Raw genomic sequence first — 23,205 nt, forward strand, 5'->3', positions numbered from 1 at the left:
TATATAAGATCTCATGAAATGATTCCAATAAACAAATTAAGGAAAAACTAGAGTTGAAAATACAGTACACAAAAACAGTAAATGTTCATTCAACTGGCAAACCCAGGGGCTAATAAACCTAAGGTTATAAATTTGAGGCCAGTACATTACCGCTCAAACCTGTGCCTTTCTGACACTAAGTAGGTACTATACTTTTGTTTATGAAAAAGACAAAAAATTTATAGGTAAATCTAATAATTCCATAGGATCTTAGATAAACAAAAGTGGTAACAGATCTTAATGGATATGGCCAATGAAGAACTGCTAAAAACTTGTACTTAATTAAAGGCTCTGTTTATGAGAAAACATTTATATATACAGTTATACTCTTGAAATGCTAGGATAGAGTATTTACTTGATATTATGAGTCAAGTGTGCTCTGTCAGGCTTTTTAATAGATAGTGTTAAATTCGTTTTGAGAGTGTATGCATATGGGAAATCTGAATTAATATAAATTTCAAACCATGTTATAGTATCATATCATTTACTAAAAGTCTATTATAGTTTACTCATACAAACATTGGCATAAAGATATTTTTCCCATTTAAAAATAAAAATAAAGTAATCCCTATCAAAATAGCACACTACTGTTCACTGAACTAGAACAAACAATCCTAAAATTTGTATGGAACCACAAAAGACCTCAAGTAGCCAATTAGTCCTGAAAAAGAAAACCAAAGCTGGAAACATCACAATTCTGGACTTCAAGCTATATTACAAAGCTATAATCTTCAAGACAGTGTGGTATTGGCACAAGATCATTGGAACAGAATAGAGAACCCAGAAATGGACCCACAAACATATGGCCAACTAATCTTTGACAAAGGAGGAAAGAATATCCAATGGAAAAAAGACAGTCTCTTCAGCAAATGGTGTTGGGAAAACTGGACAGCAACATGCAGAAGAATGAGCCTGAACCACTTTCTTATACCATACACAAAAATAAACTCAAAATGGATGAAAGACCTAAACATAAGACAGGAAGCTATCAAAATACTGGAGAAGAGGCAACAACCTCTTTGACCTGAGCCACAACAACTTCTTACTTAACCTGTCTCCCAAAGCAAGGGAAACAAAAGCAAAAATGAACTACTGAGACCTCATTGAGATAAAAAGCTTCTGCATTGCAAAGGAAATAATCAACAAAACTAAAAGGCAGCTGATGGAATGGGAGAAGACATTTGCAAATGACATATCAGATAAAGGGTTAGTATCCAAAATCTATAAGGAACTTATCAAACTCAACACCCAAAAAACAAATAATCCAGTGAAGAAATGGGCAAAAGACATGAATAGACACTTTTCCAAAGAAGACATCCAGATGGCTAGCAGACACATAAAAAGATGCTCAACATCACTCATCATCAGAAAAATACAAATCAAAAACAACAAGATACCATCTCACACCTGTCAGAATGGTTAAAATTAACAACTCAGGAAGCAACAGATGTTAACGAGGATGCAGAGAAAAGGGAACCCTTTTGCACTGCTGGTGGGAATGCAAACTGATGCAGCCACTCAGGAAAACAGTATGCAAGTGCCTCAAAAAACAGAACTACCCTATGACCCAGCAATTGCACTACTAGGTACTTATGCAAGGGATACAAGAGTGCTGATTTGAAGGGGCACATGCACCCCAAAGTTTATAGCACCACTCTGGGCTATAGCCAAAGTATGGAAAGTGCTCAATGTCCACTGACTGATGAGTAGATAAAGAAGATGTGGGGTGTGAGTGTATATGTACACACACGTACACACACACACACACACACACACACACACACACACACACACACTGGAATATTACTCGGCATTCAAAAAGGATGAAATCTTGCCATTTGCAACAATGTGGATGGAACTAGAATGTATTATGCTAAGCGAAGTAAGTCAGAGAAAGACAAATATATGATTTTGTTCATATGTGGAATTTAAGACAAAACAGAAGAACATAAGGGAAGGGAAGCAAAAATAATATAAAAACAGAAAAAGAGACAAACCATAAGAGACTCTTAAATGCAGAAAACAGAGGGTTGGTGGTGGGGTGTTAGGTGGGGGGGAGGGCTAAAAACGGGTGAGAGGCATTAAGGAAGACATTTCGAATGAGCACTGGGTGCTCATGTTATATGTAAGTGATAAATCACTAAATCCTATTCCTGGAATAATTATTACACTGTATGTTAACTTGGATTTAAATTTAATAAACAAACAACAATAACAAAAATGTCTGCTTTCTGCAATTAATAATTTACCTCAACTTAATCAATATAAATAGTTAAGATATTCTGGCAAACTATACATAATGGTAATCAGAGATATATTTTCTAAGTATAGGTTTTCACTTTCAAACTATTAAAACAGTAAACCAATACTTATCATAATTTAATGTTTCTTTAAAAATATTCAAGGAGGTACTTTTAAGATTTTATACTGAAGTAAATCATTATTTTGATGACCAATTAAAATACACCTAACTTAAAAAGTCTGAATATTTCAATTTGATCATCAGGCTGTCTCTGATTGTTTATGACTGTAGGTAAATAGAAATGCACAGCAATCTAAAATTAAGGTTAACAATGTCACTTTTAACGAATTATGATCATTATCTTGAACATTATCTTTAGTCCCAGGAATCCCTATATCATGCTTTCATACAAAAGTGGTCTATTATTTAAGAACACTTTATTAAGAGATAAAATTGGAATCATGTAACTCACAAAACTAATACAGGATGCATACCTCTGATATGTCTCTAGTGTCAGGCTGGGAGCAAAAGGCTGGATGAGAGGAGAAAACTAACCATTAAGTCCCTTACCTATCCAAGACATTTCTCTCTCAGTCCCCTGTAAGAAACCTTACTTGGCAAATGATTTCTTGTCCTATGAGCTACTAATCAAATCTATTCACACTGCCTTATCAATCAACTCTAAAAGGTAATAACTGTACTCTAATTCTTAAATGAAAAAAAAATTTATTAAATATCAGATATAAAAAAATTTAATAAAAAGTTAACATTTATTTCTAAATAAAACATTTTATCTTACCAAAATGAACCACACCAAAAAACAGAAATGTGGCAGAAACTATCATTTTAGGATCGGACTGCATCTGGCTTTAAGGTAATCATAAAAGGACAATACACTGTAAGATTACAGCAAACCTAAGATTCACAAATGCTGACATCACAGAGGCACCAAATCTCACATTTAATGTTCTTTTGCTATTGAATTACTAGGAACAGTTCAAGAAGCTTCGAAAGAATCAAAGACTAAAAAGCCAAGTTAGGTAACAAGGTCTAGTTTGTCAACTAAGTTGTTTCGTGGAAGGTACATACCATCAATACTACGGAAATCCAGTAAGTACGTTCTACTATCCACTTGGTATAACTGTAGACTCATTTTGGAGTATGTACTTGTTACAGGATTCTTCCTTCGAACACGCAAATAATATGGGTTTACAACCTAGTGTGTGGTATGGACAAAAAGAAAGTCAAAAGCAGTTCTTCTATAAAACATTTTATAGACTACAGGTTTAGCAAATGTGCTTAAAGTCAGAATGCCCTTTCTTTTTTACCTTCCATTCGTAATCCAGTTGTTTAATTGCTCTACAAACTTCTGCCATGATATCATTCGGTCGACTTTGACTTCTAATTCCCAAGTGCCATTTTGCTTTCCTTACACCTTGGTGTTTTGATTTCTGTGGGTTTAATTCATCGAGGGTGTGGCGTGCCCTTGGCGTTTCAGCAACCAAGAATGGTACTCTTTCAGGATGGGGCCGAGTCAAATGATGATCATCGAGAAAAGAATCAGGTGGGCTTGTTGCCAAGTAAAAATCTTTGGCCTCATTCATTATCCTCCTGTTATCTATTATGAGATGATAGGCAACTGCCAACGGGTCCTGGTGATTTCTATTATAAAGGCAGCTGAGAACCTCCTCTTCTGAGCATTCAAATTTTTCACACACTTCTTTTAAGGCTTCATCATCAATCATGGTTGAACTATATGATGGATCCTCAGGAAAGAGATATTTTGGAAGATCTTGTTTAAACCATTCATGCTCCCTGAGACAAAGTTAGGAGGTGAGACTGTAAGTAACAGTTTGGGGGATTTAGGATATGAATTCATTTCTATTTATACACATAGGGTATTTTCATTTTTTTTTTAAACTGAGACTTTCTTCTGGCTCACATTTCACTGTATATATTGGGGGAAATGCTCCAACCTCCCTCAGATTTTAAGAGGGAAAAAGCAGTGCTGCACTAACTGGAAAAGAAATGTCTTCACTTCTATTTAAAGTTTTGGCACAAATGACAATGACAAACAAATGACCAAGACCAGCTTATTTCCAGTTCAGAGAAAAGAATATATTCTGTGGCTTCATTATTATAATATTCTTGATACAATGTTAGGTGAAAAAAACAACAAAAACAGACAACTATCATTCACTGAATGCTTACTCTGTGGTAGATTTTAGGCTAAATACTTCATATACATTATCTCACCTTATAAAACAACTCTATGAAGATAACAACTCTTCAAATATAAAAGAATATGTTTGACCTAAACTATGTCAAAAACTGCTAAAACTAAAAACATCATGAAAGGAAAACACTCAAAAGAACAACGATTATCTTCTGGGCGATGGAATTAAAGATCATTTTCTGGTGGGGTTTTTTTTTGTTTTGGTTTTGTTTTTTTGTTGTTTTGTTTTTGGTGTTTTCTAAGTCTTCTAATTGTCACATATTGCATTTAAATTGGAAAAAAAAACCATGTAAAACACAAATGGAAGCACCTTTCACTTAGATATTTTAAATTTTAAAGAATGATTTATCCTTTTCCATTGGTGGTAAAAGCATGCCCTTCCATATGAAACTTACAAATCAGTAATTCCACATGTGATTCAATGTATAGTACCCAAAAAACAAAAGCATGTCATTGATTAAATTAAAAATTCCTCATTACTTGAGATGAACAAAAGGAAAAAAGGGAGTAATTTATGAGATAGAATTCAAATGGCAACACACAAATTTACTCCTACTGAAAAGCATTAATCCTAATGAGAATGCATAAAAGTCAAATATGAAGCATACCACAGAAAATCTTAAAGAGCCACTACAAAATTTAACATCCCACCAGGGTCTATTTTTATTTTCTTTCAAAAGAAAGACGTGTAAGTGAAAAGTAAAAGCCCTCCCTCCTACTAATCTTCCTTCCCTAAGGTAACCAGTTTACTGTGTATTTTTAAATACGAAAACAAATGTGCCTATATACTGTATTTTTTAACATACAAATGACATGACATTATACATACTGTCCTGCAACTCTTTCTTTCACTTAATTTAAATCATTGAAGCTATTAGATCTGATAATCTCCAAGTTGCATTATTACCTGATATCTTTGATTGTGGCCCTCTTCATGGGATCCACCTGTAGCATATGTTTCAAAAGGCTAATCACAGATGGATTTAAATACTGAGGGGTATAAAAGATCCCATCACATATCTTCTTAAAAAGAGTTGGCACATGATCATCATCAAACGGAAGGGTTCCACATAATAAAGCATAGAGAATAACCCCACTGCTCCATATGTCTACCTCTGGACCTGCATACAATCTGTAACAGGAAATACCAATTGGATTAAATAATCATTAGTAACTTGAGAGTTAATTAATCAAAAGTTTTAAATATGGATACTTTATAAAGAATTATTAGAGTATGGTTTCTATAGTCATTGCTTTACACTATACAGAAAGATTCTATATAATTCTATCATCATTATCTTTGAAAACAAAAGTTAAGAATTTTTAGGTTAGACTATAGCTAAAATTCTGTTCTTACTCCTTTACTTTGTTCCTCATGATATCAATTAAGAATGTTCTTTAGTGATGAACCCTAAACCCACTCTCCCCCCAAAACCCAAGACTTCCTACCAAGGTAAAAGGGGCCTGAGGCTGTGAAAGAAAGCCAAACTGACTGGTTCACAAAGAAGATCCTAAACTGGTATTTACAATACACTGTAGCCAAGTGACTTAACTACTGCAGACTGTTAGCACAAAGTCTGGCTTTGGGGAAAGGATGTCTGTAAACTGATCAAATAAACTGTTGAACTAATCCATAAATAGTGCTTTGAATACAAGTTCCCACTCATCCAGGGCTCACAGAAAGACCTTTCCACACTGGAAAATTAGACTTCAGAAATGGCCCATGCATATATGCATATTTACATTTCTTTCTTTTATTTTTTTTTAATTAACATTGCCCCCAGAATTGTTTTTTCCCAAAAGAATTTAGATGGCACAAATGAAATAATTTAAAAACATTCTTTGAACATTAAGCTGATCAAAAAAAATAATGATGAAGCTTGATAAATCTAAAATTAGATACTTCTGCCTTAATCATAGCCATGACTTTACCCAAATATATAATTTCTCTGAGCAGGCCAGGCAAGCAAGATTATGAAAACAGAGAGAAAATCCTATACTATTTCTGCATTCTGAATTAGGATATGACACATTCAAACAAAGAAACATGGTTTGAGTGAAACGTTATTAAAAGGTAATTATAAAGACTAGTAACAAACCTAGCCATCCCTTCAATTTCAGTAGTACAGTGAAAAACAATTACTCTTTAAAAATTAAATTTTCCTGTCATCTAATCTATTCAAAAAGCTGCACTGTATAAAGATCCTCATGTTCTCAATGCCGGTGGTCAGTAAATTGAGAGATTAGAATTCTTATAATACTGCAGTCTCCAGAAAATAAATGAAGTCTAAAGATTTTATCATACTTCAGTCCAATCCCCCAATCACCTTATCATAAAACAAAAAGCTACTACAAAATGTCTTCTATCTGAAAAATTAAAGGTACACATTATACTTTTAACCCTTCATCTAAGTAAACCATTTCTAAATAGTAGGTATTCCTGTATTATGCAAGTTTTTAATGTCTGACCTACCTTTAAAACTTGCTAGTTTTAAACCTTCAATTTCTTCCACCAGGGGGAAAAAAGAATTCTCTTCTATAAATGGAATCCTTAATTCTTATGTTTTATCCCTAAAATATAACACTTTCTGGATAAGAAAAGAATAAGCCCTAAATGTCTTTCCTTTCACTACAATTTAATGACACCACAGACAGACAAAATCTAGGAAAAAAAAGATAATTACAAATGTATTAGTGTGGGAGGGTGTCAAATACTACCTTCCTGAAATTACTTCTGGTGCAGCGTAGTTGGGTGAGCCACAGCTTGTTCTTAAAAATTCACCATCTGACATCATGTTTGAAAGACCTGAAAATGTACAAAAAATCAACTATTCAAGATTTCCCAAGGAAATAAAAACAAAACTCCATTAAACAATAAAACTGGGTTTGCATTAAAGTGATAAATCATCACTATATTCTTTGCTTAAACAAATTCCTAGTCTTACTGTTCCCAAATATTTTGTCATTATGCTGTAAAATTTGTAATCTATTTCAGCATTTAAGGTTAGTGCATTATTTGGGGGCAGCTGAGTGGCTCAGTCACTTAAGTATCCAACTCTTGATTTTGGCTCAGGTCATAATCTCACAGTGAGATCCAGCCCCGAGCTGGGCTCTGTGCTGGCAGCTAGGAGCCTGCTTGGGATTCTCTGTCTCCCTCTCTCTGCCCCTCCTCTGGCTTGTTCTTTCTCGCTCTCTCCCTCCCTCTCCCTCTTCCTCTCCCTCTCTCTTTCCCCCCAACCTGTCCTCAAAAATAAACAAACATTAAGAAAATTAAGTTAGTGCACTACTGGAAGTTAATGAGTATATATTAAGCTATCTGTTGTTCTGTTTATTAGAATAAACTCAGCATGTTTAAATTTATTAATAAAGAAATTACTAGAAAAAATGTAGATGAGTAGAAAAATTAAAATTCAAAGATTCTATGACCCTGTTCTGATTCTTTAAAAAACAAAACAGTAACTCTGAATATCAAAGCTCCCTCCCGCATAGTTTTACTCCAGAAAGAAACCTCTGCCTTCTCAAAAATGTACTAGATAAAAATAATCATGAAAGGAGTGCCTGGCTGGCTCAGTTGCCAGCATGCAGCTCTTGATCTCAGGGCTGTGAGTTTGAGCCCCATGTTGGGTATAGAGATTACTTAAAAATAAAATCTTAAAAAAAATAATGACAATTAAGGAATAAGGAAGTCAAATAATTTAGTCAGTTACAACAACAACAATAGCAAATCAGTAGCTCAGAGTTGACTGACACTGCTTAGTGAATCTCTATAGATTAAAATACATATATTCAAATCTGAGAAAAATACTTATGAAATCACCTCTGATTAGAACTTAAGCTAAGCAAAATTGAGTTGCAGAGATTAATTTTTCTTAAATTTAATAAAATAATATCAATGGCAATTTATATAGGACATAAAAGGAAAATAAATTCATTTTTGACAATGTTCTTCCCAAGGTGAAATTATGCTTTTCTATCATGTAAAATCTTTTACTAGTTTTTTTTTTAAATAATTCTGTTCACAGGGCACCTGGGTGGCTCAGTCGGTTAGACATCTGACTCTTGATTTCAGTCTAGGTCATGATCTTACAGTGGCATGATCAAGAGCGCCGGGCTCCAAGCTGAGCATGCAGCCTGCTTAAGATTCTCGCTCTCTCTCTGCCTTTCCCCAACTTGAGTGCGTGCACTCTCTCTCTCCAAATAAAGAAATAAACTTAAAAATAAATGAATGAATGATTTTGTTCATACAGTTTACCTTCTGGCTTTCAGAGTTTATATAACTCCATTCAGTCTCTTTCCTCTTGCTCCATACTTGATCAAAAGAACATACTGGAGGGGAACCTAGGTGGTTTAATCGGTTAAGCATGACTCTGGATTTGGGTTCAGGTCATGAGTTCAAGCCTCAGGGCGGGCTCTGCACTGGCATCTCAGAGCCTGCTTATAATTCATTTTCATTCTCTCCCTCTCTCTCTCTGCCCCCCACCCCCCACTTATGCTCTCTCTCAAACTTTAAGAAAAAAAAAGAACTGGAAATAAAGTTGTTAACTTCTCCTTCACAAATAATAGTCTCTATTCAAATGATGTCTCTAATGCTGCCAATTTATTTACCTATTGTCCTAAAACTAAATTTTAAAGATATAAAGTTAAGAAGAGAACCTGTCACTTCTTCTCCTTTCTGTATGCTCATAGGCAAAATGGTGAGGATACACTATTTTGGGATACTTAGTCCATTGCATAGAAGTAAAACTTATCTGAAGAATGCTTTGATGTTCATTAAACATAATGAATATTCGAAACTATAAAAATCTCCTTACCAAAATCAGCTATCTTTGCATTCATGTGTGCATCAAGCAGGACATTTTCAGGCTTCAAATCTCTATGGACCACCATATGCCTGTGACAGTAATCCACACCAGAAAGGATCTGTTGAAACAGACGCCGACTTTCTTTTTCATCCAGCTACGAAAAGTAGAGAGGCATTTTAAAGGTGTGCTTTTCAGAAGAAATTTTTCTACCTACAACTCTCCAACCTATAAAACCATCAAAACGCATGAAACCTTCCAAATGAAACTCATCCTGAGATACTTTTGCAATGGGGAGATGGGTACAATCAGCACAAAGCCAAAATGCTAAGAGGATCTTGGAACTCAACTTTCTGTTACCACTCTTGTGACTACATTGCTTTCCCCTGTATTTCATGAGCTATTTCAAATAGTTTCAACTTCTCCTTGAAACTAGATATGTTTTCTCCTATACACTGGAAACATTTAATCCTTCATTCCTTTAACAAATATTTTTTGAACATCTTTAGTGTGCCAAGCAGTTCTAGGCACTCAAGATACAGCAATGAATAAAACAAAGGCTCTTAATCTAGTTGATGAAAATAGACAATAAAGAAATAAAGAGACCATCAAGGAGTATTTTAAGAAAAATAAAGCAGAATAAGGGCACAGAATTATATTGGGGTGGGTGATACTATTTTAGACTATATGAGGAAGTAACATTCAAGACTGTTAATGAATTAGCAAGCAATCAAGTTATATGTCCTGAAATAAAGACTTTTTAGTTTTAACAAAAGAAAAACCTTAATTCATTTGTTTTATAAAATATAAAAACATGTATCTTTAGTCTGTTTTCTGAAAAAATTATCTTATGCAGGAACTAACATTTTAAAAAATATTCTTTAAGAACTTCCATTTATCCATATTGTCTTGTTTTACGATTTTTTTCCCCAAAGCTATAACCATTATTTGGATGAGCCTGTACCCATGAAGTCATATTTAATAAATAGCCTATTAATTCTCTATAATATGCAATTTTCTAACAGAGGTCACAAATTAGCATTCTAAAGCCAGACTTCTACACTTTAAATGGCATGGACAATCTGGGAGAAAAGGTGAACTAGTAATTTCTTTTGAAAGCAAAATTAAAACTAATGAAGTACAATGAGATACCCTTCCTCTAGAGAAAATAACCTGCTAATAATCTAACACATTTATTTCTAGAAGAAATGTAGGTTCACTTTTTTTAACACAACTTTATTTATATTAAATGTACTAAATGAAAAAAAGAATGTGTTCTAAATGTGAAATAAAACTTAATTGATTAAACAAAATATAATAGGTAAATTAACTAAACAGACTACAAAAATGAAAATCATACCATATTAACAATAAATACAGTACAAAAGATGAAAAAGGAGAAGTCTCCAAAGGAAAGTTAGAAAAGTTAAAGCATATTTGCAGTTAAACATGGTAGACTGAATCTTTTGTCTCCACACCTTGAAACATCACTAAAAGGACATGAGCATAAAAAGACGAAAAGAGCAAGAAAAGTGACAACAGTAAAATCAGAAGGAGTCACCAAGCTATAGAGTGGATGAACGATGAAGACTTGACCAAACAGAGAAAGCAGAAACCTTAAGCCTGCAGGGTGGAAACCAATAATAAACTAGCCTGCACACAGAACTCTGGAAAAGCTTAGAAATTAGAAAATTCGTGAAGGGAGAAATGAGAGGTGGACCGAAAGCAGGACAATTGGTTGAAGTTTTAAATTCTCCCCTATGGGGGAATAAGACCCATGATTTGCTCTTGAGTAAGACCAAACCAGCTCTGTTCTCAAGGACACCAAGGCAGGGATGAGGCGCCCGAAGGAAAACACAGGGATTAAGTGAAAGTCAACATACTAACTACTGAGTCTTGCAGGCCTCTTCCCAATTCAGCTCTCAGAGAACTGCAAGCTAAGCTAATACCCTCAAGGAAATTGAAACATTGCTTCCAGAGCAACCCTCTGATCTAAGGAAAACTATTTGAAATTACGGGTATTTGGTGCACCCTAACAAAATGGACAGATCCCTACCTATTCCACCTATGGGAAGGCTCACCAATCATTAAGTTCCACCTACATGAGCTTGGCATTTAGTACCTCACTCAAATATAAGTGGACAACCAAGAATCACCAGATATCTGAGGAAGGACCTTTACAAAAGACAGAGACCGATAAAATGAACAGGGGAAAAAAAAAAAAAAAAAAGGAACAGGGAGCACAAAAGGTACAGTAACAATGCAGGGAACAGAAGAAAACTTAAATAATAAATAAATAAATAAGTAAGTAAGTAAGTAACAACTGTTGACTCTTAGCTACAGAGAACAAACTGATGGTTACCAGAGATGGGAGGAATGGGTGAAAGTGTGATGGGGATTAAGAGTACACTTATGTTGAGCACTGATTAAGTAAGGTACAGAATTGTTGAATCACTGTATTTTACACCTGAAACAAATATAACACTGCATGTTAACTACATTGGAATTAAAATTAAAACCTTAAAAAAAAACCAACTAATTATTATCCTTAGACAGATAAGGTTATTATAACTGTGGAGCAGAACTGGCTATTTAAAAAAGAAAATTTCAGAGGCGCCTAGATGGCTCAGTCAGTTAAGCGTCCAAGTCTTGATTTCAGCTCAGGTCAAGATCTCACTCATCAGGCTCCATGAAACCTGCTTAGGATTCTCTCTTTCCCTCTCTCTCTCTGCCCCTCCCACATGTGCATACCTGCACACTTGCTCTCTCCAAATAAATAAATAAACTTTAAAAATATATAAAGAAAAAAGAAAATTTCAGAAAACAAGATCTTTGAAATAGAAAATATGACAGCTGAAATTTAAAATTTTTTAAATGTTTATTTATTTTTGAGAGAGAGGCAGAGACACAGCATGAGTGGGGGAGGGGCAGAGAGAGACACAATCAGAAGCAGGCTCCAGGCTCTGAGCTATCAGCACAGAGTCCAATGTGGGGCTCAAACTAACCAGCTACAAGACCATGACCTGAGCCAAAGTCGGACACAACTGACTGAGCCACTCAGGCACCCCAACAGCTGAAATTTTAATATACCACAGAAGAAAAATGACCAAGAAATGACAAATGGAAAAGATAAGAAAACAAGATACCAATCCAACTTGTGCCTGTTTCCATTTTTCCAGGCATAGCATAGCATGGGGGGAGGGGGTACAGTGAATAGAGAAGTGGAATACCTGAAAATTGAAATGAACCATGTTAAAAAATGGTAAAATCAAAATTAACTTGGTTAATGAGTTTGATTTTGATGAAAGTAAATAGATATGCTACATAGAACAAATGAATGAATGATATAAAGAACTTTAGATTGAGAGGGAAAAAACATGGCTTCTCACTGCTAGACACAGCTCTTCTAGAAAGAGGTTTTAGCCATACCACATAACCTGGGTATGAGAAAAACATGGGCAGGAGGGGCGGTGTTTACTTTTTATGTCTGTAACTTAAGAAACTGTTCAAAATATCTTCTAAAGTTCCTTCCAACTCTAAATTCTTTAAGTCTAATTCCTACCTCCTTCATGGAGCCTGTTCTTACTACTCCAGGTACATCAGATTTCTGAAACCAAAAAATGAATGCAATTTAAATGTGGCCAGGGTTGACTAGCAAGGCCTAGATCTTTAATATGTTTTGTAAGGATTAAATATATACTTCAAGATATATATTACAAGTATTTGTATACCCCAAAAGCATGAGTTGGAGGATCATGAGTTCTGGGGTCTCAATCCAATTGTCATTAATAAATCATGTGACCTTGAGTAAACTATAAATCGTGAGTCTCAGCTTCCACTTCCATGTAAGTAGACTAAGGAAATAGTCTTTAAGGTCTTTTCTAACTCTAAATCGTCTATGATTCTAGACAAATATATGACTAAGGAAACTGGTTATTAAGTAGACCTCTTAACAAAATTGCTCTCTGACATTTTGAAGCTACTAAGGAATAAGGGGAGTTACAAAATATATACAGGATTAAATCAGAACTGCTTACCCTTCCATTTTTACAGATATAATCAAATAGCTCTCCTCCTGAGACATATTCCATCACCATGAAAATATCAGATGGTGTACTGATGACCTGGTACCTGGTGAGAGAAAACATTTATCTACCAATATTAAAACATGTATATTCATCATCCAGTAAATATTTACTAAGTGCCTATAATATAGCAGGCACTGTGCTAGAATCCGGGAAAGCTGCAGGGAACAAAACAAATTCTCTGCCTTCATGGAGTTCACGTTCCAGGAGCCAGGAAACAGACACTAAATAAATAAGCAATATCTCAGGTGGTAGAACTTGCTATGAAGAGAAATAAAACAAACTACGAGGAACCTCTCACACAGGGCATTTAAGGAAGGACTACTGTCCAATAAAGTAACATTTGAGCAGAACCTGATGGAAGGGAGCAAACCATACCACGATCTAGGAAGAAGGTGAGCCAGCAAGTGCAAAGGCCCTGAGGTACAAGTCTGTCTGGCATGTTTGAGGAATGGTAAGACGGCTAGAGCAGAGTGAGCTGGCAGAAAGAAATAGGATGTAGACTCAAAAGCTAACTGGAGACCAGAGGACAGAACCTTACAAACCACGTTGAGGCCTGACTTCTACTCTAAGGGAGATGCAAAGCTATTGAAGGTTTTAAGCAAAGTAGTCATGTGATCTGATCTCTTAAAAAGGAAACTTTAATTTATGGCAACAACATGAAGAACTGATGGGATGGTAAACGTGGAAGCAATAGTCTACTGCAGGAGTCTGTGACAGAGATGACAGTGGCTCAAACTAGGCTGATGGTAATGAAGGAATTGAGGAACACTCGGATTCTAGATAGATTTTGAAGAAAGAAATGGAATGGATGACAGGAAGTTCAGGATGGTTCCTAAGTCTCTGCCCTAAGGAACTGGATATTCACAGAGGGTGACAGCTGTGGGAAGAGCAGGCTTGGGGGAGGGTAACAGAAAGTTCAGCTCTAGCATCCCCATGGGGATGTGAAGTACGCAGTGAGTGAGGGATCTAGAGTTAGGGGAAGAGGTAACAAAGCAGGAGATGTGTATGGAGAAGTCATCAGCATATGGACAGCACTTAAAACTACAGCACCTCAGCAAATGAGAAGAGAGGAGAGTGAAACATATTGAGTCAGCTCATTCAGTACAAAAGCTAAGCAGTTGTCACTGACAGCCCGCATGAGAAAACTGAGCAATAAGTAAGTTATATGGAAACCCTACAATTGGCCACTGTAAAACAACCATAATATCACTGCCCTTCTGAAATACTGGAGTCCTAAAATTTTATCGGTCATTATTTGTTTTCTCAGATATAAGCAGTACAGGGGAACACCCTTTCTACTGGCTAAGTGACATCATGTGGAAATTTGGATGTCAAGAGTTTTTACTAGCAAATCATTGTTGGTTCTACAGCAACAGGGACACAGAAAGTTATCTATCAGAAAGGCATGTCCAGAAGACCAGAAAGAATGAGAAAGGTAACAGCTGATAAGCACAAGGGCAAAACATGAACACAGGCTTAGGTGACCAAGAACAGGGTTAGATATAGATAAATACATGAACAGGCAAAAATCTTTAAATCTTGAGGAAGATTCAAGAAATGTCAGTCATCCTTCTCACTTGTCAGAGTAAGTTGGTTAACAAAAATTATTTTAAAATGATATGACTACATTTAATACAATCAGTTCTTACAGTTTAATTATATGAGGATGCCTGAAAAGCTTGAGGTTCTGAATTTCTCTGCGGATTTTTCCTACCACATCAAGGCTTCGAATCTTCTGTCGATTGAGTATCTTCACAGCAACTTTGTGCCCAGTCAATTCATGTTTGCCAACTGTAGGAGAAATAATTTTAACCAGTTAGTGCCAGGCTTGATTAATAACATATTTACATGTATTCTAAGAGTTTGCACTCTCAGAAAATACTGAGCAAATTTAAGTTCCTTTCAATTCTACCTGATTTGCCTCTAAATGTTGTTTACATGTTCAAGAGTGATTAAGTGGGAGAATACATAAGAAACTGGTAACAGTGGTTTCTTCCAGAAAGGAAAACTGGAAAGCTCACACAGAGAGAAAGAAGAGACTTCCTTTTTGCTATATACTTTTTTGCACTTTTAAATTCCGATTTTTTAATTCTTAAGCTATCATACATACAACCTGAACTTTAAAAAAAAAACTGAACTTTTTGCTTTTGGTGAACAGTTCTATGAAGTTGAACATATAGTAACTGGTAAAGCCACCATTAGAATCAAATACAGAATAGTTCCACCATCCCCCAAAATGCCCTCATGCCACAGACACACTCCCCCTCTCCATAACCCCTTGAACCATTCAAATTTCAGTTCATGACCATGCCATTTCTATTTTTAAGAATAAAATTTAAAAAAAATTTTAATGTTTTTATTTTAGAGAGAGAGAGAGAAAGTGTGCACAGGGGCGGGGCAGAGAGAGAGAGGGAGACACAGAATTTGAAGCAGGCTCCAGGCTCAGAGCTGTCCGCACAGAGCCCAACACAGGGCTCAAACTCATGAACCATGAGATCATGACCTGAGCCAAAGTCGGACGCTTAACCAACTGAGCTACCCAAGTGCCCCAAGAATAAAAAATTTCAGTGATTTTCTTTCAATTCTGAATGCTATGCCCAGATAATCAATGGTAATAAATAGGATTTAGTCTCCAAAATTTTAGCTTTTATTTACCCTTTCCCTAGAACCTACTGGAGAATATATATTCTATCAAAATTAGGAAGAAAATGAAGAAAGATAATATCCACTAAAGAAGGGATCAAATATAGGAGAAAAACTAAGAGATCTCCAATATGGTAATGAAGCAAAATCCTAGGTAACAGATGTGTAGAAGGCCTAGAGGCAACAAATCCAGACAGAAATGTGACAGAGGAGCTAAGATTGGGGGGGGGGCAGATAAATTATTTTATAGGTTTGAAAGTTTGGAATGCTGTATTGAGAGAGATTTTACAAAAGCATTTGAAGATACAAGAAATTTAGCCTCAGGTTTAAAGAAAACTAAGAAAATGGACAAACCAAGGTTAACTTAATAACTCCAGGAAAAATTAAAAGTAATGTAAGAAAATATAGTCACAGGGCACCTGGGTGGCTCAGTTGAGCATCCGACTCCTGATATCAGCTCAGGTCATGATCTTGGGGTCAGAAGATCAAGCCCCACAATGGACTCCACACCGAGCATGAAAACTGCTTGGGATTCTCTGTCTCCCTCTCTCTCTCTACCAGCCCCCTCTCAAAATAAATGAACATTTAAAAAATATATATAGTCACAGTATTGCCTTGGCATATAGTTTTTACACAGTCACAATTATGAAATGCTAAATGTAGGGTTTTTTAACTATGATGTAATTATTAGGAGAATGAGGGTGTAGAGGAAAAGGTGTAAGAGAACTGAAATCCATATCTACTCTAACAGAAATTCAACAACAACAATAAAAATCTGACAAGAATTAAGAAATAGTTTGTACACATGCATGGATCAATTTGAAATATGGAGGTTTAAAAAAAAAACAACAACCTAGAGATAAATACAAGAAAAAACAGCTAAGAGTTGAGAGTGTGGGTAAGGAATTGTTTTATAAATACACCTCTTAGCACTATTTGACTTTTTGAAATATACATGTATCAATTTTTTTTAAATAAATGGTTTAGGGTTTTAGCTTTTTAGGAAGAAAATGCTGTCTTCTAAAGTAGAACATAGTTTGTAAGACCAAGACCAATAGCTGAGAGCTTTCCCTGGTGATCTTGGTAATTACCAACTGAAAGGCAAAGGTAATGCTAAATAAGAAATTCCTTCTTAGTTATTTATGTATGTTATGTGCTGAATTGTGTCTCCCCCCAAAATTCATGTTGGAACCCTCCCTCTCAGAATGTGACAGTACATGGAAATAGGGCCTGTAAAAAAGTGACTGTTGAAATAGATCAGGTAGGTCTGAATACCCCCTGACTGGTGTATCTTTATAAGAGTACATCTGTACACAGAGAAAGAGAGAGAGAGAGAGCAGGGGTTCACACAGGAAACCCTGGGAGGACAGAGGGAAGAGGCAGCCATCTGCAAGCTAAGGAGAAAGCCTCAGAAGGCATCAACCCTTCTGAAACCTTGATCTCTGATATTTAGCCTCCAGACTGTAAGAAAATAAACTGCTGTTCAAGCCATTCTGGCTGAGGTATTTTGTTATGGCAGCCCTTAGCAGATAATTATGATACTTTTTATCATTTCCAAGTTGAAAACTCAATGTTGATAATTTAAACTTCTTGTGTTTAGGGGTGCCTGGGTGGCAGTCGGTCAAACATCTGACTGTCGATTTCAGCTCAGGTTGTGATCTCAAGATTGTGGGATCGAGCCCCACCTTGGGTTCTGCACTGACAGCATGGAGCCTGCTTGGGATTCTCTCTCTCTCCCTCTCTCTCTCTGCCTCTCCCCTGCTCATGCATGCACACATGAGCATGTGTTCTCTCTCTCAAAATAAATAAGTTTTTAAAAAAAAGATTTAAACTTCTTGTGTTTAAAACATTATTTTAAACAAGAACTTTTTCTCATTATTCCAATCTAAATAGGCTTTCCTGCTTGATCTGGGATTTGGGATGAAGTTGAGCCTGCCCACCTTTTAGAAACCCTCAAGGATTATGAACCACTGCATGTTTTTAAGCAGCGGAGCAACAAGATAATTAAATTAGCTTTCTAAAGACAAAATTCACTGCTTGCTCCTCACTTAATAGGTGCTCTTGGTGACTTAACAATAAAATTTTAGAACTAAAGAGAACCTTACAGATCATCTAGTCCAATGGTTTTCAATAATTCAACATTTTCCCTCCACCAGGCCAACCAAGACAATGAGTGATGGGCTTCTCTGCCCCCCACGCTCCCTTCAGTTGAGAAGGTCAGGGGATGGGGTAGTTTCTAATTACTTTGAATTTTTTTAAGCATTTGCTATTTTCCTTAAATGTTTTACTTAATAACATTAAATCCAAGGTAAGTTATACAGGTATTTCACACTTGCAGAAAAAAGCATTAAGACTCCAAGAAAACTGTTTAAGTCACAGTAAGTCTCAATCCTTCTCAAAAATACAATTTATCACCTAAATTCACCTCCTACTTTGTCCAGATTCTTTAACCCGCACAACACCTCTGGAATGTACATCTTCCCAGCAAGTGAACAAATATACAACTGCAACATAGTCTACCCTAACCCAAAGCATTATCACAGAATCAAAAATGCCAGTTTCAAACTACTACAATGTAAATGGAATCTCTAAATTTTCTTATAACCACCATTTGTATAGCTTGACTAATCTCAAAACCACCCACGGCTAAGAAAATACAGAACTTTCCTGAAAGATGGTAGAATAGGAATACACTGGACATACTTCCATCAAAAACTAAATACACATGAAATCAGTAACAAAGAAAAACCTATAATCACAGCTGAAATGGGACTGAAAATTGGAAGCACATTCTAATTTCGGATAAGGCTTTCTCCAATCTCCTATACCAATCAGATGTGATTAAGTGCAGTCAAATAGACTGTTAAACCCTAATTCAGGAAGTATCTTAGTTTGTTGAGACCTAGTTTATTGATACCTGAAGTAGTAATCTCATCTGTCTGAACTACCCCCAAAATCTCCAAGCAATGGCTTAGTAGAAACTCTCTCCCATTAACTGCATAGCTGAAACAGGACTGGGAAACAGCCACAATACTGGATGCTACTGGCAGACTCTGAATCAGAAGGAATGTTAAAGCAGAATCCATTTGGGACTGAACTCCCAATTCATCACAAATCAACCAGTCTCCTCTCATAGGATACCCTGCTCAACTTAACCTCAACCCAGATTAACTATGCAACAACAGAGTCTTTTTTTTTTTTTTTTTTTTTTTTTTTTTTTTTTTTTTTTTTTTTTTTAAAGAGAGCATGCACAAAGTAGAGGGGCTGAGGAAGACAGGGAGAGAACCTTAAGCAGACTTCACACTCGGTATGGAACCTGACGCAAGGCTTGATCCCATGTCAGGGATCCCATGACCCTGGGATCATGACCTGAGCCAAAATCAAGAGTAGGTCACTCAACCAACTGAGCCACCCAGGCACCCAAGAAACAATGGGTCTTATCAAAACTCCAGATGTGCATTCTATCATTAAAGAAGGAACTGCAAAAGAGACTCAAAGTATTCTTTCAAATTCATTTCATGTACTGAACATCTGCTACATACCAGTTAACACTGCCACAGAAAACAGAACTGACCAAAAGCAACCTGGGTCCCTGGGACCTTCCTGGCCTCTGAAGATGACCAAAATAACTGTAAGGTAGGAAAAACCAAAAAGTTTTTTAAAGTACAAAAGAATAAAGCAAGAAGAACAGACATTAATTAAAACATGAACATTTAAAACATGAACCCAAGAATACATGAATGTTGGAGAAAAAATTAACTATCACAAGGTGATAAGAAATACAGAAGTTAGAGCATCTGGCTGGCTCAGTCAGTAGAGCATGTGCCTCTTGATCTCAGGGTTGTAAGTTCGAACCCACATTGGGTGTAGAAATTACTCAAACATTTATGTTTAAATTATTTTAAATAATTTTAATCTTTTAAGGAGTGCCTGGGTGGCTCAGTCAGTTAAGCGTCCTACTCTCCATCTCAGATCAGGTCTTGATCTCAGGGTTTTGAGTTCAAGCCCTGAACTGGGCTCGGCACTGGGCATTAGGCCCATTTAAAAAAAATAAAAATAAAGGGGCACCTGGGTGGCTCAGTCAATTAAGCATCTTACTTCAGCTCAGGTCATGATCTCACAGTTTGTAGGTTGGAACTCCACCTTGGGCTCTGTGCTGACAGCTCAGAGCCTGGAGCCTGCTTCAGACTGTGTCTCCCTCTCTCTCTGTTCCTCCACCGAGACATTCTATCTCTCTATCTCTCAAAAATAAATATTTTTAAAAATTTTTAATAAATAAAATAAAATCTTTTAAACAAAAAAGGAAATATAAAAGGAAGAGCAGAGCAAGATGAATTTTACAACAATTAGAAAGCAGTAAGTTGTAAAAATATGAGAAAATTTTATTGTAAACATACCAAAAATTAGGAAGAAATCAAAATTAGCACTCAAAGGATGGATGCTGATAGACAAAGAACAGGAAATCAAGTGAAATTCAACTCATGAGTAATAGCGAGTAGAGAATAAATACTATTCCACCTATGAATAATAGAAGTCCCTCCCCAGTAAAAGAAGAGTAAGTAAACAGAACGAAATCAATAACCAAACAAAGTACCAAACAAAGACTAAAGACGTTGTTCTAATACCTGAGCATTTCATCAAATTAGAGATTACTTAGAAGAAATAGAGGCATATCTTCATTTCTGAAACAACAGAAATCACAGAAGTATGACTGTACAAATAGTATTCAAACAAAAATTGAACAGTAACAGGGAGGAGAAAGGTGTCGTAACAGCCACTGTAGAGATCAAATTCAACCTCTCTGACTCTCTCTCTCACACACACACACAACTAAGTAAATAAGCAGGGTACATGATCAGTTTGTTTTTTTAAGGGAAAATTAGTGCACTAATTCCTTATTCATGGCTGGCAAACCAATAGAAACATTTTAGGGGAAGAAAAGCTGATATACTAGACCGCATTAAGAGTGCTTTTGGGGCACCTGGGTGGCTCAGTTGGTTAAGTGTCCGAGTTTGGCTCAGGTCATGATCTCACGGTTTGTGGGTTTGAGCCCTGCGTCAGGCTCTGTGCTGATAACTCAGAACCTGGAGCCTGCTTGGGATTCTGGGTCTCCCTCTCTCTCTGCCCCTCCCCCACTCATGCTCTGTCTATCTCAAGAATGAATAAACATTTTAAAAACTGTTTTTAAGAGAAAGAGTGATATATATTTTTTATATAGTTCCTCGGAATTTAACTTAGAATTAAGTACATTTTAACATGTACATAATTATTTTTATTATAGTGTTTTATTTAAGAAAAGACTAAATGACCAATTTTAGAGAACAGTTTAATACATTGTTATTCTAACTCTCTCTCAGAGGAAGACTATAGAAAATGTTCTTATAATCATGAAAAGAGCAAACAAAAACATAATGTATTCTACATTGTCTACCTATACCAAAAATATTTCAATGAAAATGATAATGTGCCTGGAAATGCAAGCTGGTGCAGCCACTCTGGAAAACAGTATGGAGGTTCCTCAAAAATTAAAAATAGAACTACCCTACCACCCAGCAATTGCACTACTAGGCATTTATCCAAGGGATACAGGTATGCTGTTTTGAAGGGGCACGTGCACCCCGATGTTTATAGCAGCACTGCCAACAATAGCCAAAGTATGGAAAGAGCCCAAATGGCCATCGATGGATGAATGGATAAAGAAGATGTGGTATATATACACAATGGAGGATTACTCGGCAGTCAAAAAGAGTGAAATCTTGCCATTTGCAACTACGTGGATGGAACTGGAGGGTATGATGCTAAGTGAAATTAGTCAGTCAGAGAAAGACAAACATCATATGACTTCACTCATATGAGGACTTTAAGAGACAAAACAGATGGACACAAGGGAAGGGAAACAAAAATAATATAGTAACAGGGAGGGGGACAAAACATAAGAGACTCTTAAATATGGAGAACAAACTGAGGGTTACTGGAGGGGTTGTGGGAGGCGGGGGTGGGCTAAATGGGTAAGGGGCATTAAGGAATCTACTCCTGAAATCACTGTTTCACTATATGCTAACTAATTTGGATGTACATTTTAAAAAATAAAAAAGGAAATTAAAAAAAAAGAAAATGATAATGTACCAAAATTAAAAGTTATTCTATAGTGTTTTTTTTTTCATATTTTACTTACTGTTTTATATTCTTTACAATTCAAAAATCCCAAAGGGAAGAAAAAAAAGAAAAAACGATGGGTGTTAGATTCACATTTTTCAGTAACAGGTTGAATGCCCCATTCTCCTTTCACATAAGAATGCAGTCTGTGTACAAAGCATAGACTTTGTAGTCACACAGACCTGGGTTCGTGTATGAAGGTATTTACTAAATGTTTGACCTGGGAAAGTTAAGTAACTTCAACCTTCTATTCAGTTGTCTGTAAAAATAAGAATACCACATACACAAGGGTGACTATAAGGAATACATAAGGTAGGGTTTATAAAGCACTTTCCACAGTGTCCAGCACAGTAAATGTTTGATGAATAAATGGTGGCTATTACCATTTAGGGCTATTTATTTTCAATCGCTCCCAGACCTGCCCCCTCTCCCTATCTAATCAGCTCTAAATTTTCTGGTTTAATCCACACACGGCCAATTATCTCAGCTCTTTGATTTGTGCCCCTTATCCACTTAGAGTCAGTAGCATCCCTTTAAGCACATAATAAGTGCTAGATAATTAATAGCTATGATTTCTATCCATCTAGCTCCCATCCTCATAAGCTTCAATTCCACCAACTTGCTCCATCCTTCCCCCTTCCATCAACCATCAATCCTGAGATTTCTAGCTTCCAAAGTTCGACCCTTTCCTGACTTTGGTTAATTTTCAACATATTAGTGCTAGACATATACACTTGGCACCAAGTCCTTGACGGTGATTTCACCTAATACCTAAAAACTATAGGAACGCTTATTCAGTCATAGACGAGCGCAGAGTAATTTGACTCAGCTTAAATCACATTTTTGTAAACAAATACTATTTTTAAATATAAATCTAATTGATTTGCAACACATAACAATTTAATTAAGATACACAACTTAATAATTATAGGCATGATGACACAGCCACTTTGTGTCCAAACCTACTGACCCTTTAACTCTAACCAACTCTGGAAGACTGAT

General features: G+C 36.0%; 1 protein-coding gene across 7 annotated transcripts in view; it reads right to left on the reverse strand.

Moving 5' to 3' along the window:
- The window catches only part of PRKAA1 (protein kinase AMP-activated catalytic subunit alpha 1), a 50,516-nt gene that overhangs the window by 4,728 nt on the left and 22,583 nt on the right, over positions 1–23,205 (reverse strand). For 5 of the 7 annotated variants that reach the window (XM_040495957.1, XM_040495949.1, XM_040495954.1 and 2 more), the window contains 8 exons: positions 15,054–15,195; positions 13,354–13,447; positions 12,879–12,923; positions 9,329–9,473; positions 7,236–7,323; positions 5,425–5,649; positions 3,610–4,096; positions 3,371–3,497 (listed from right to left, as the gene is read on the reverse strand). In XM_040495957.1, the coding sequence (XP_040351891.1) occupies positions 3,371–3,497; positions 3,610–4,096; positions 5,425–5,649; positions 7,236–7,323; positions 9,329–9,473; positions 12,879–12,923; positions 13,354–13,413 (1,177 nt within the window). In that variant the 5' untranslated portion in view covers positions 13,414–13,447; positions 15,054–15,195. The remainder of the gene's footprint in view (positions 1–3,370; positions 3,498–3,609; positions 4,097–5,424; positions 5,650–7,235; positions 7,324–9,328; positions 9,474–12,878; positions 12,924–13,353; positions 13,448–15,053; positions 15,196–23,205) is intronic. The other 2 variants (XM_040495932.1, XM_040495964.1) reach the window with 2 other exon arrangements.

The sequence above is a fragment of the Herpailurus yagouaroundi genome, unplaced genomic scaffold, assembly GCF_014898765.1.
Source record: "Herpailurus yagouaroundi ecotype Mexico unplaced genomic scaffold, PumYag 29, whole genome shotgun sequence".
NCBI classification, from domain to species: Eukaryota; Metazoa; Chordata; class Mammalia; order Carnivora; family Felidae; genus Herpailurus; species Herpailurus yagouaroundi.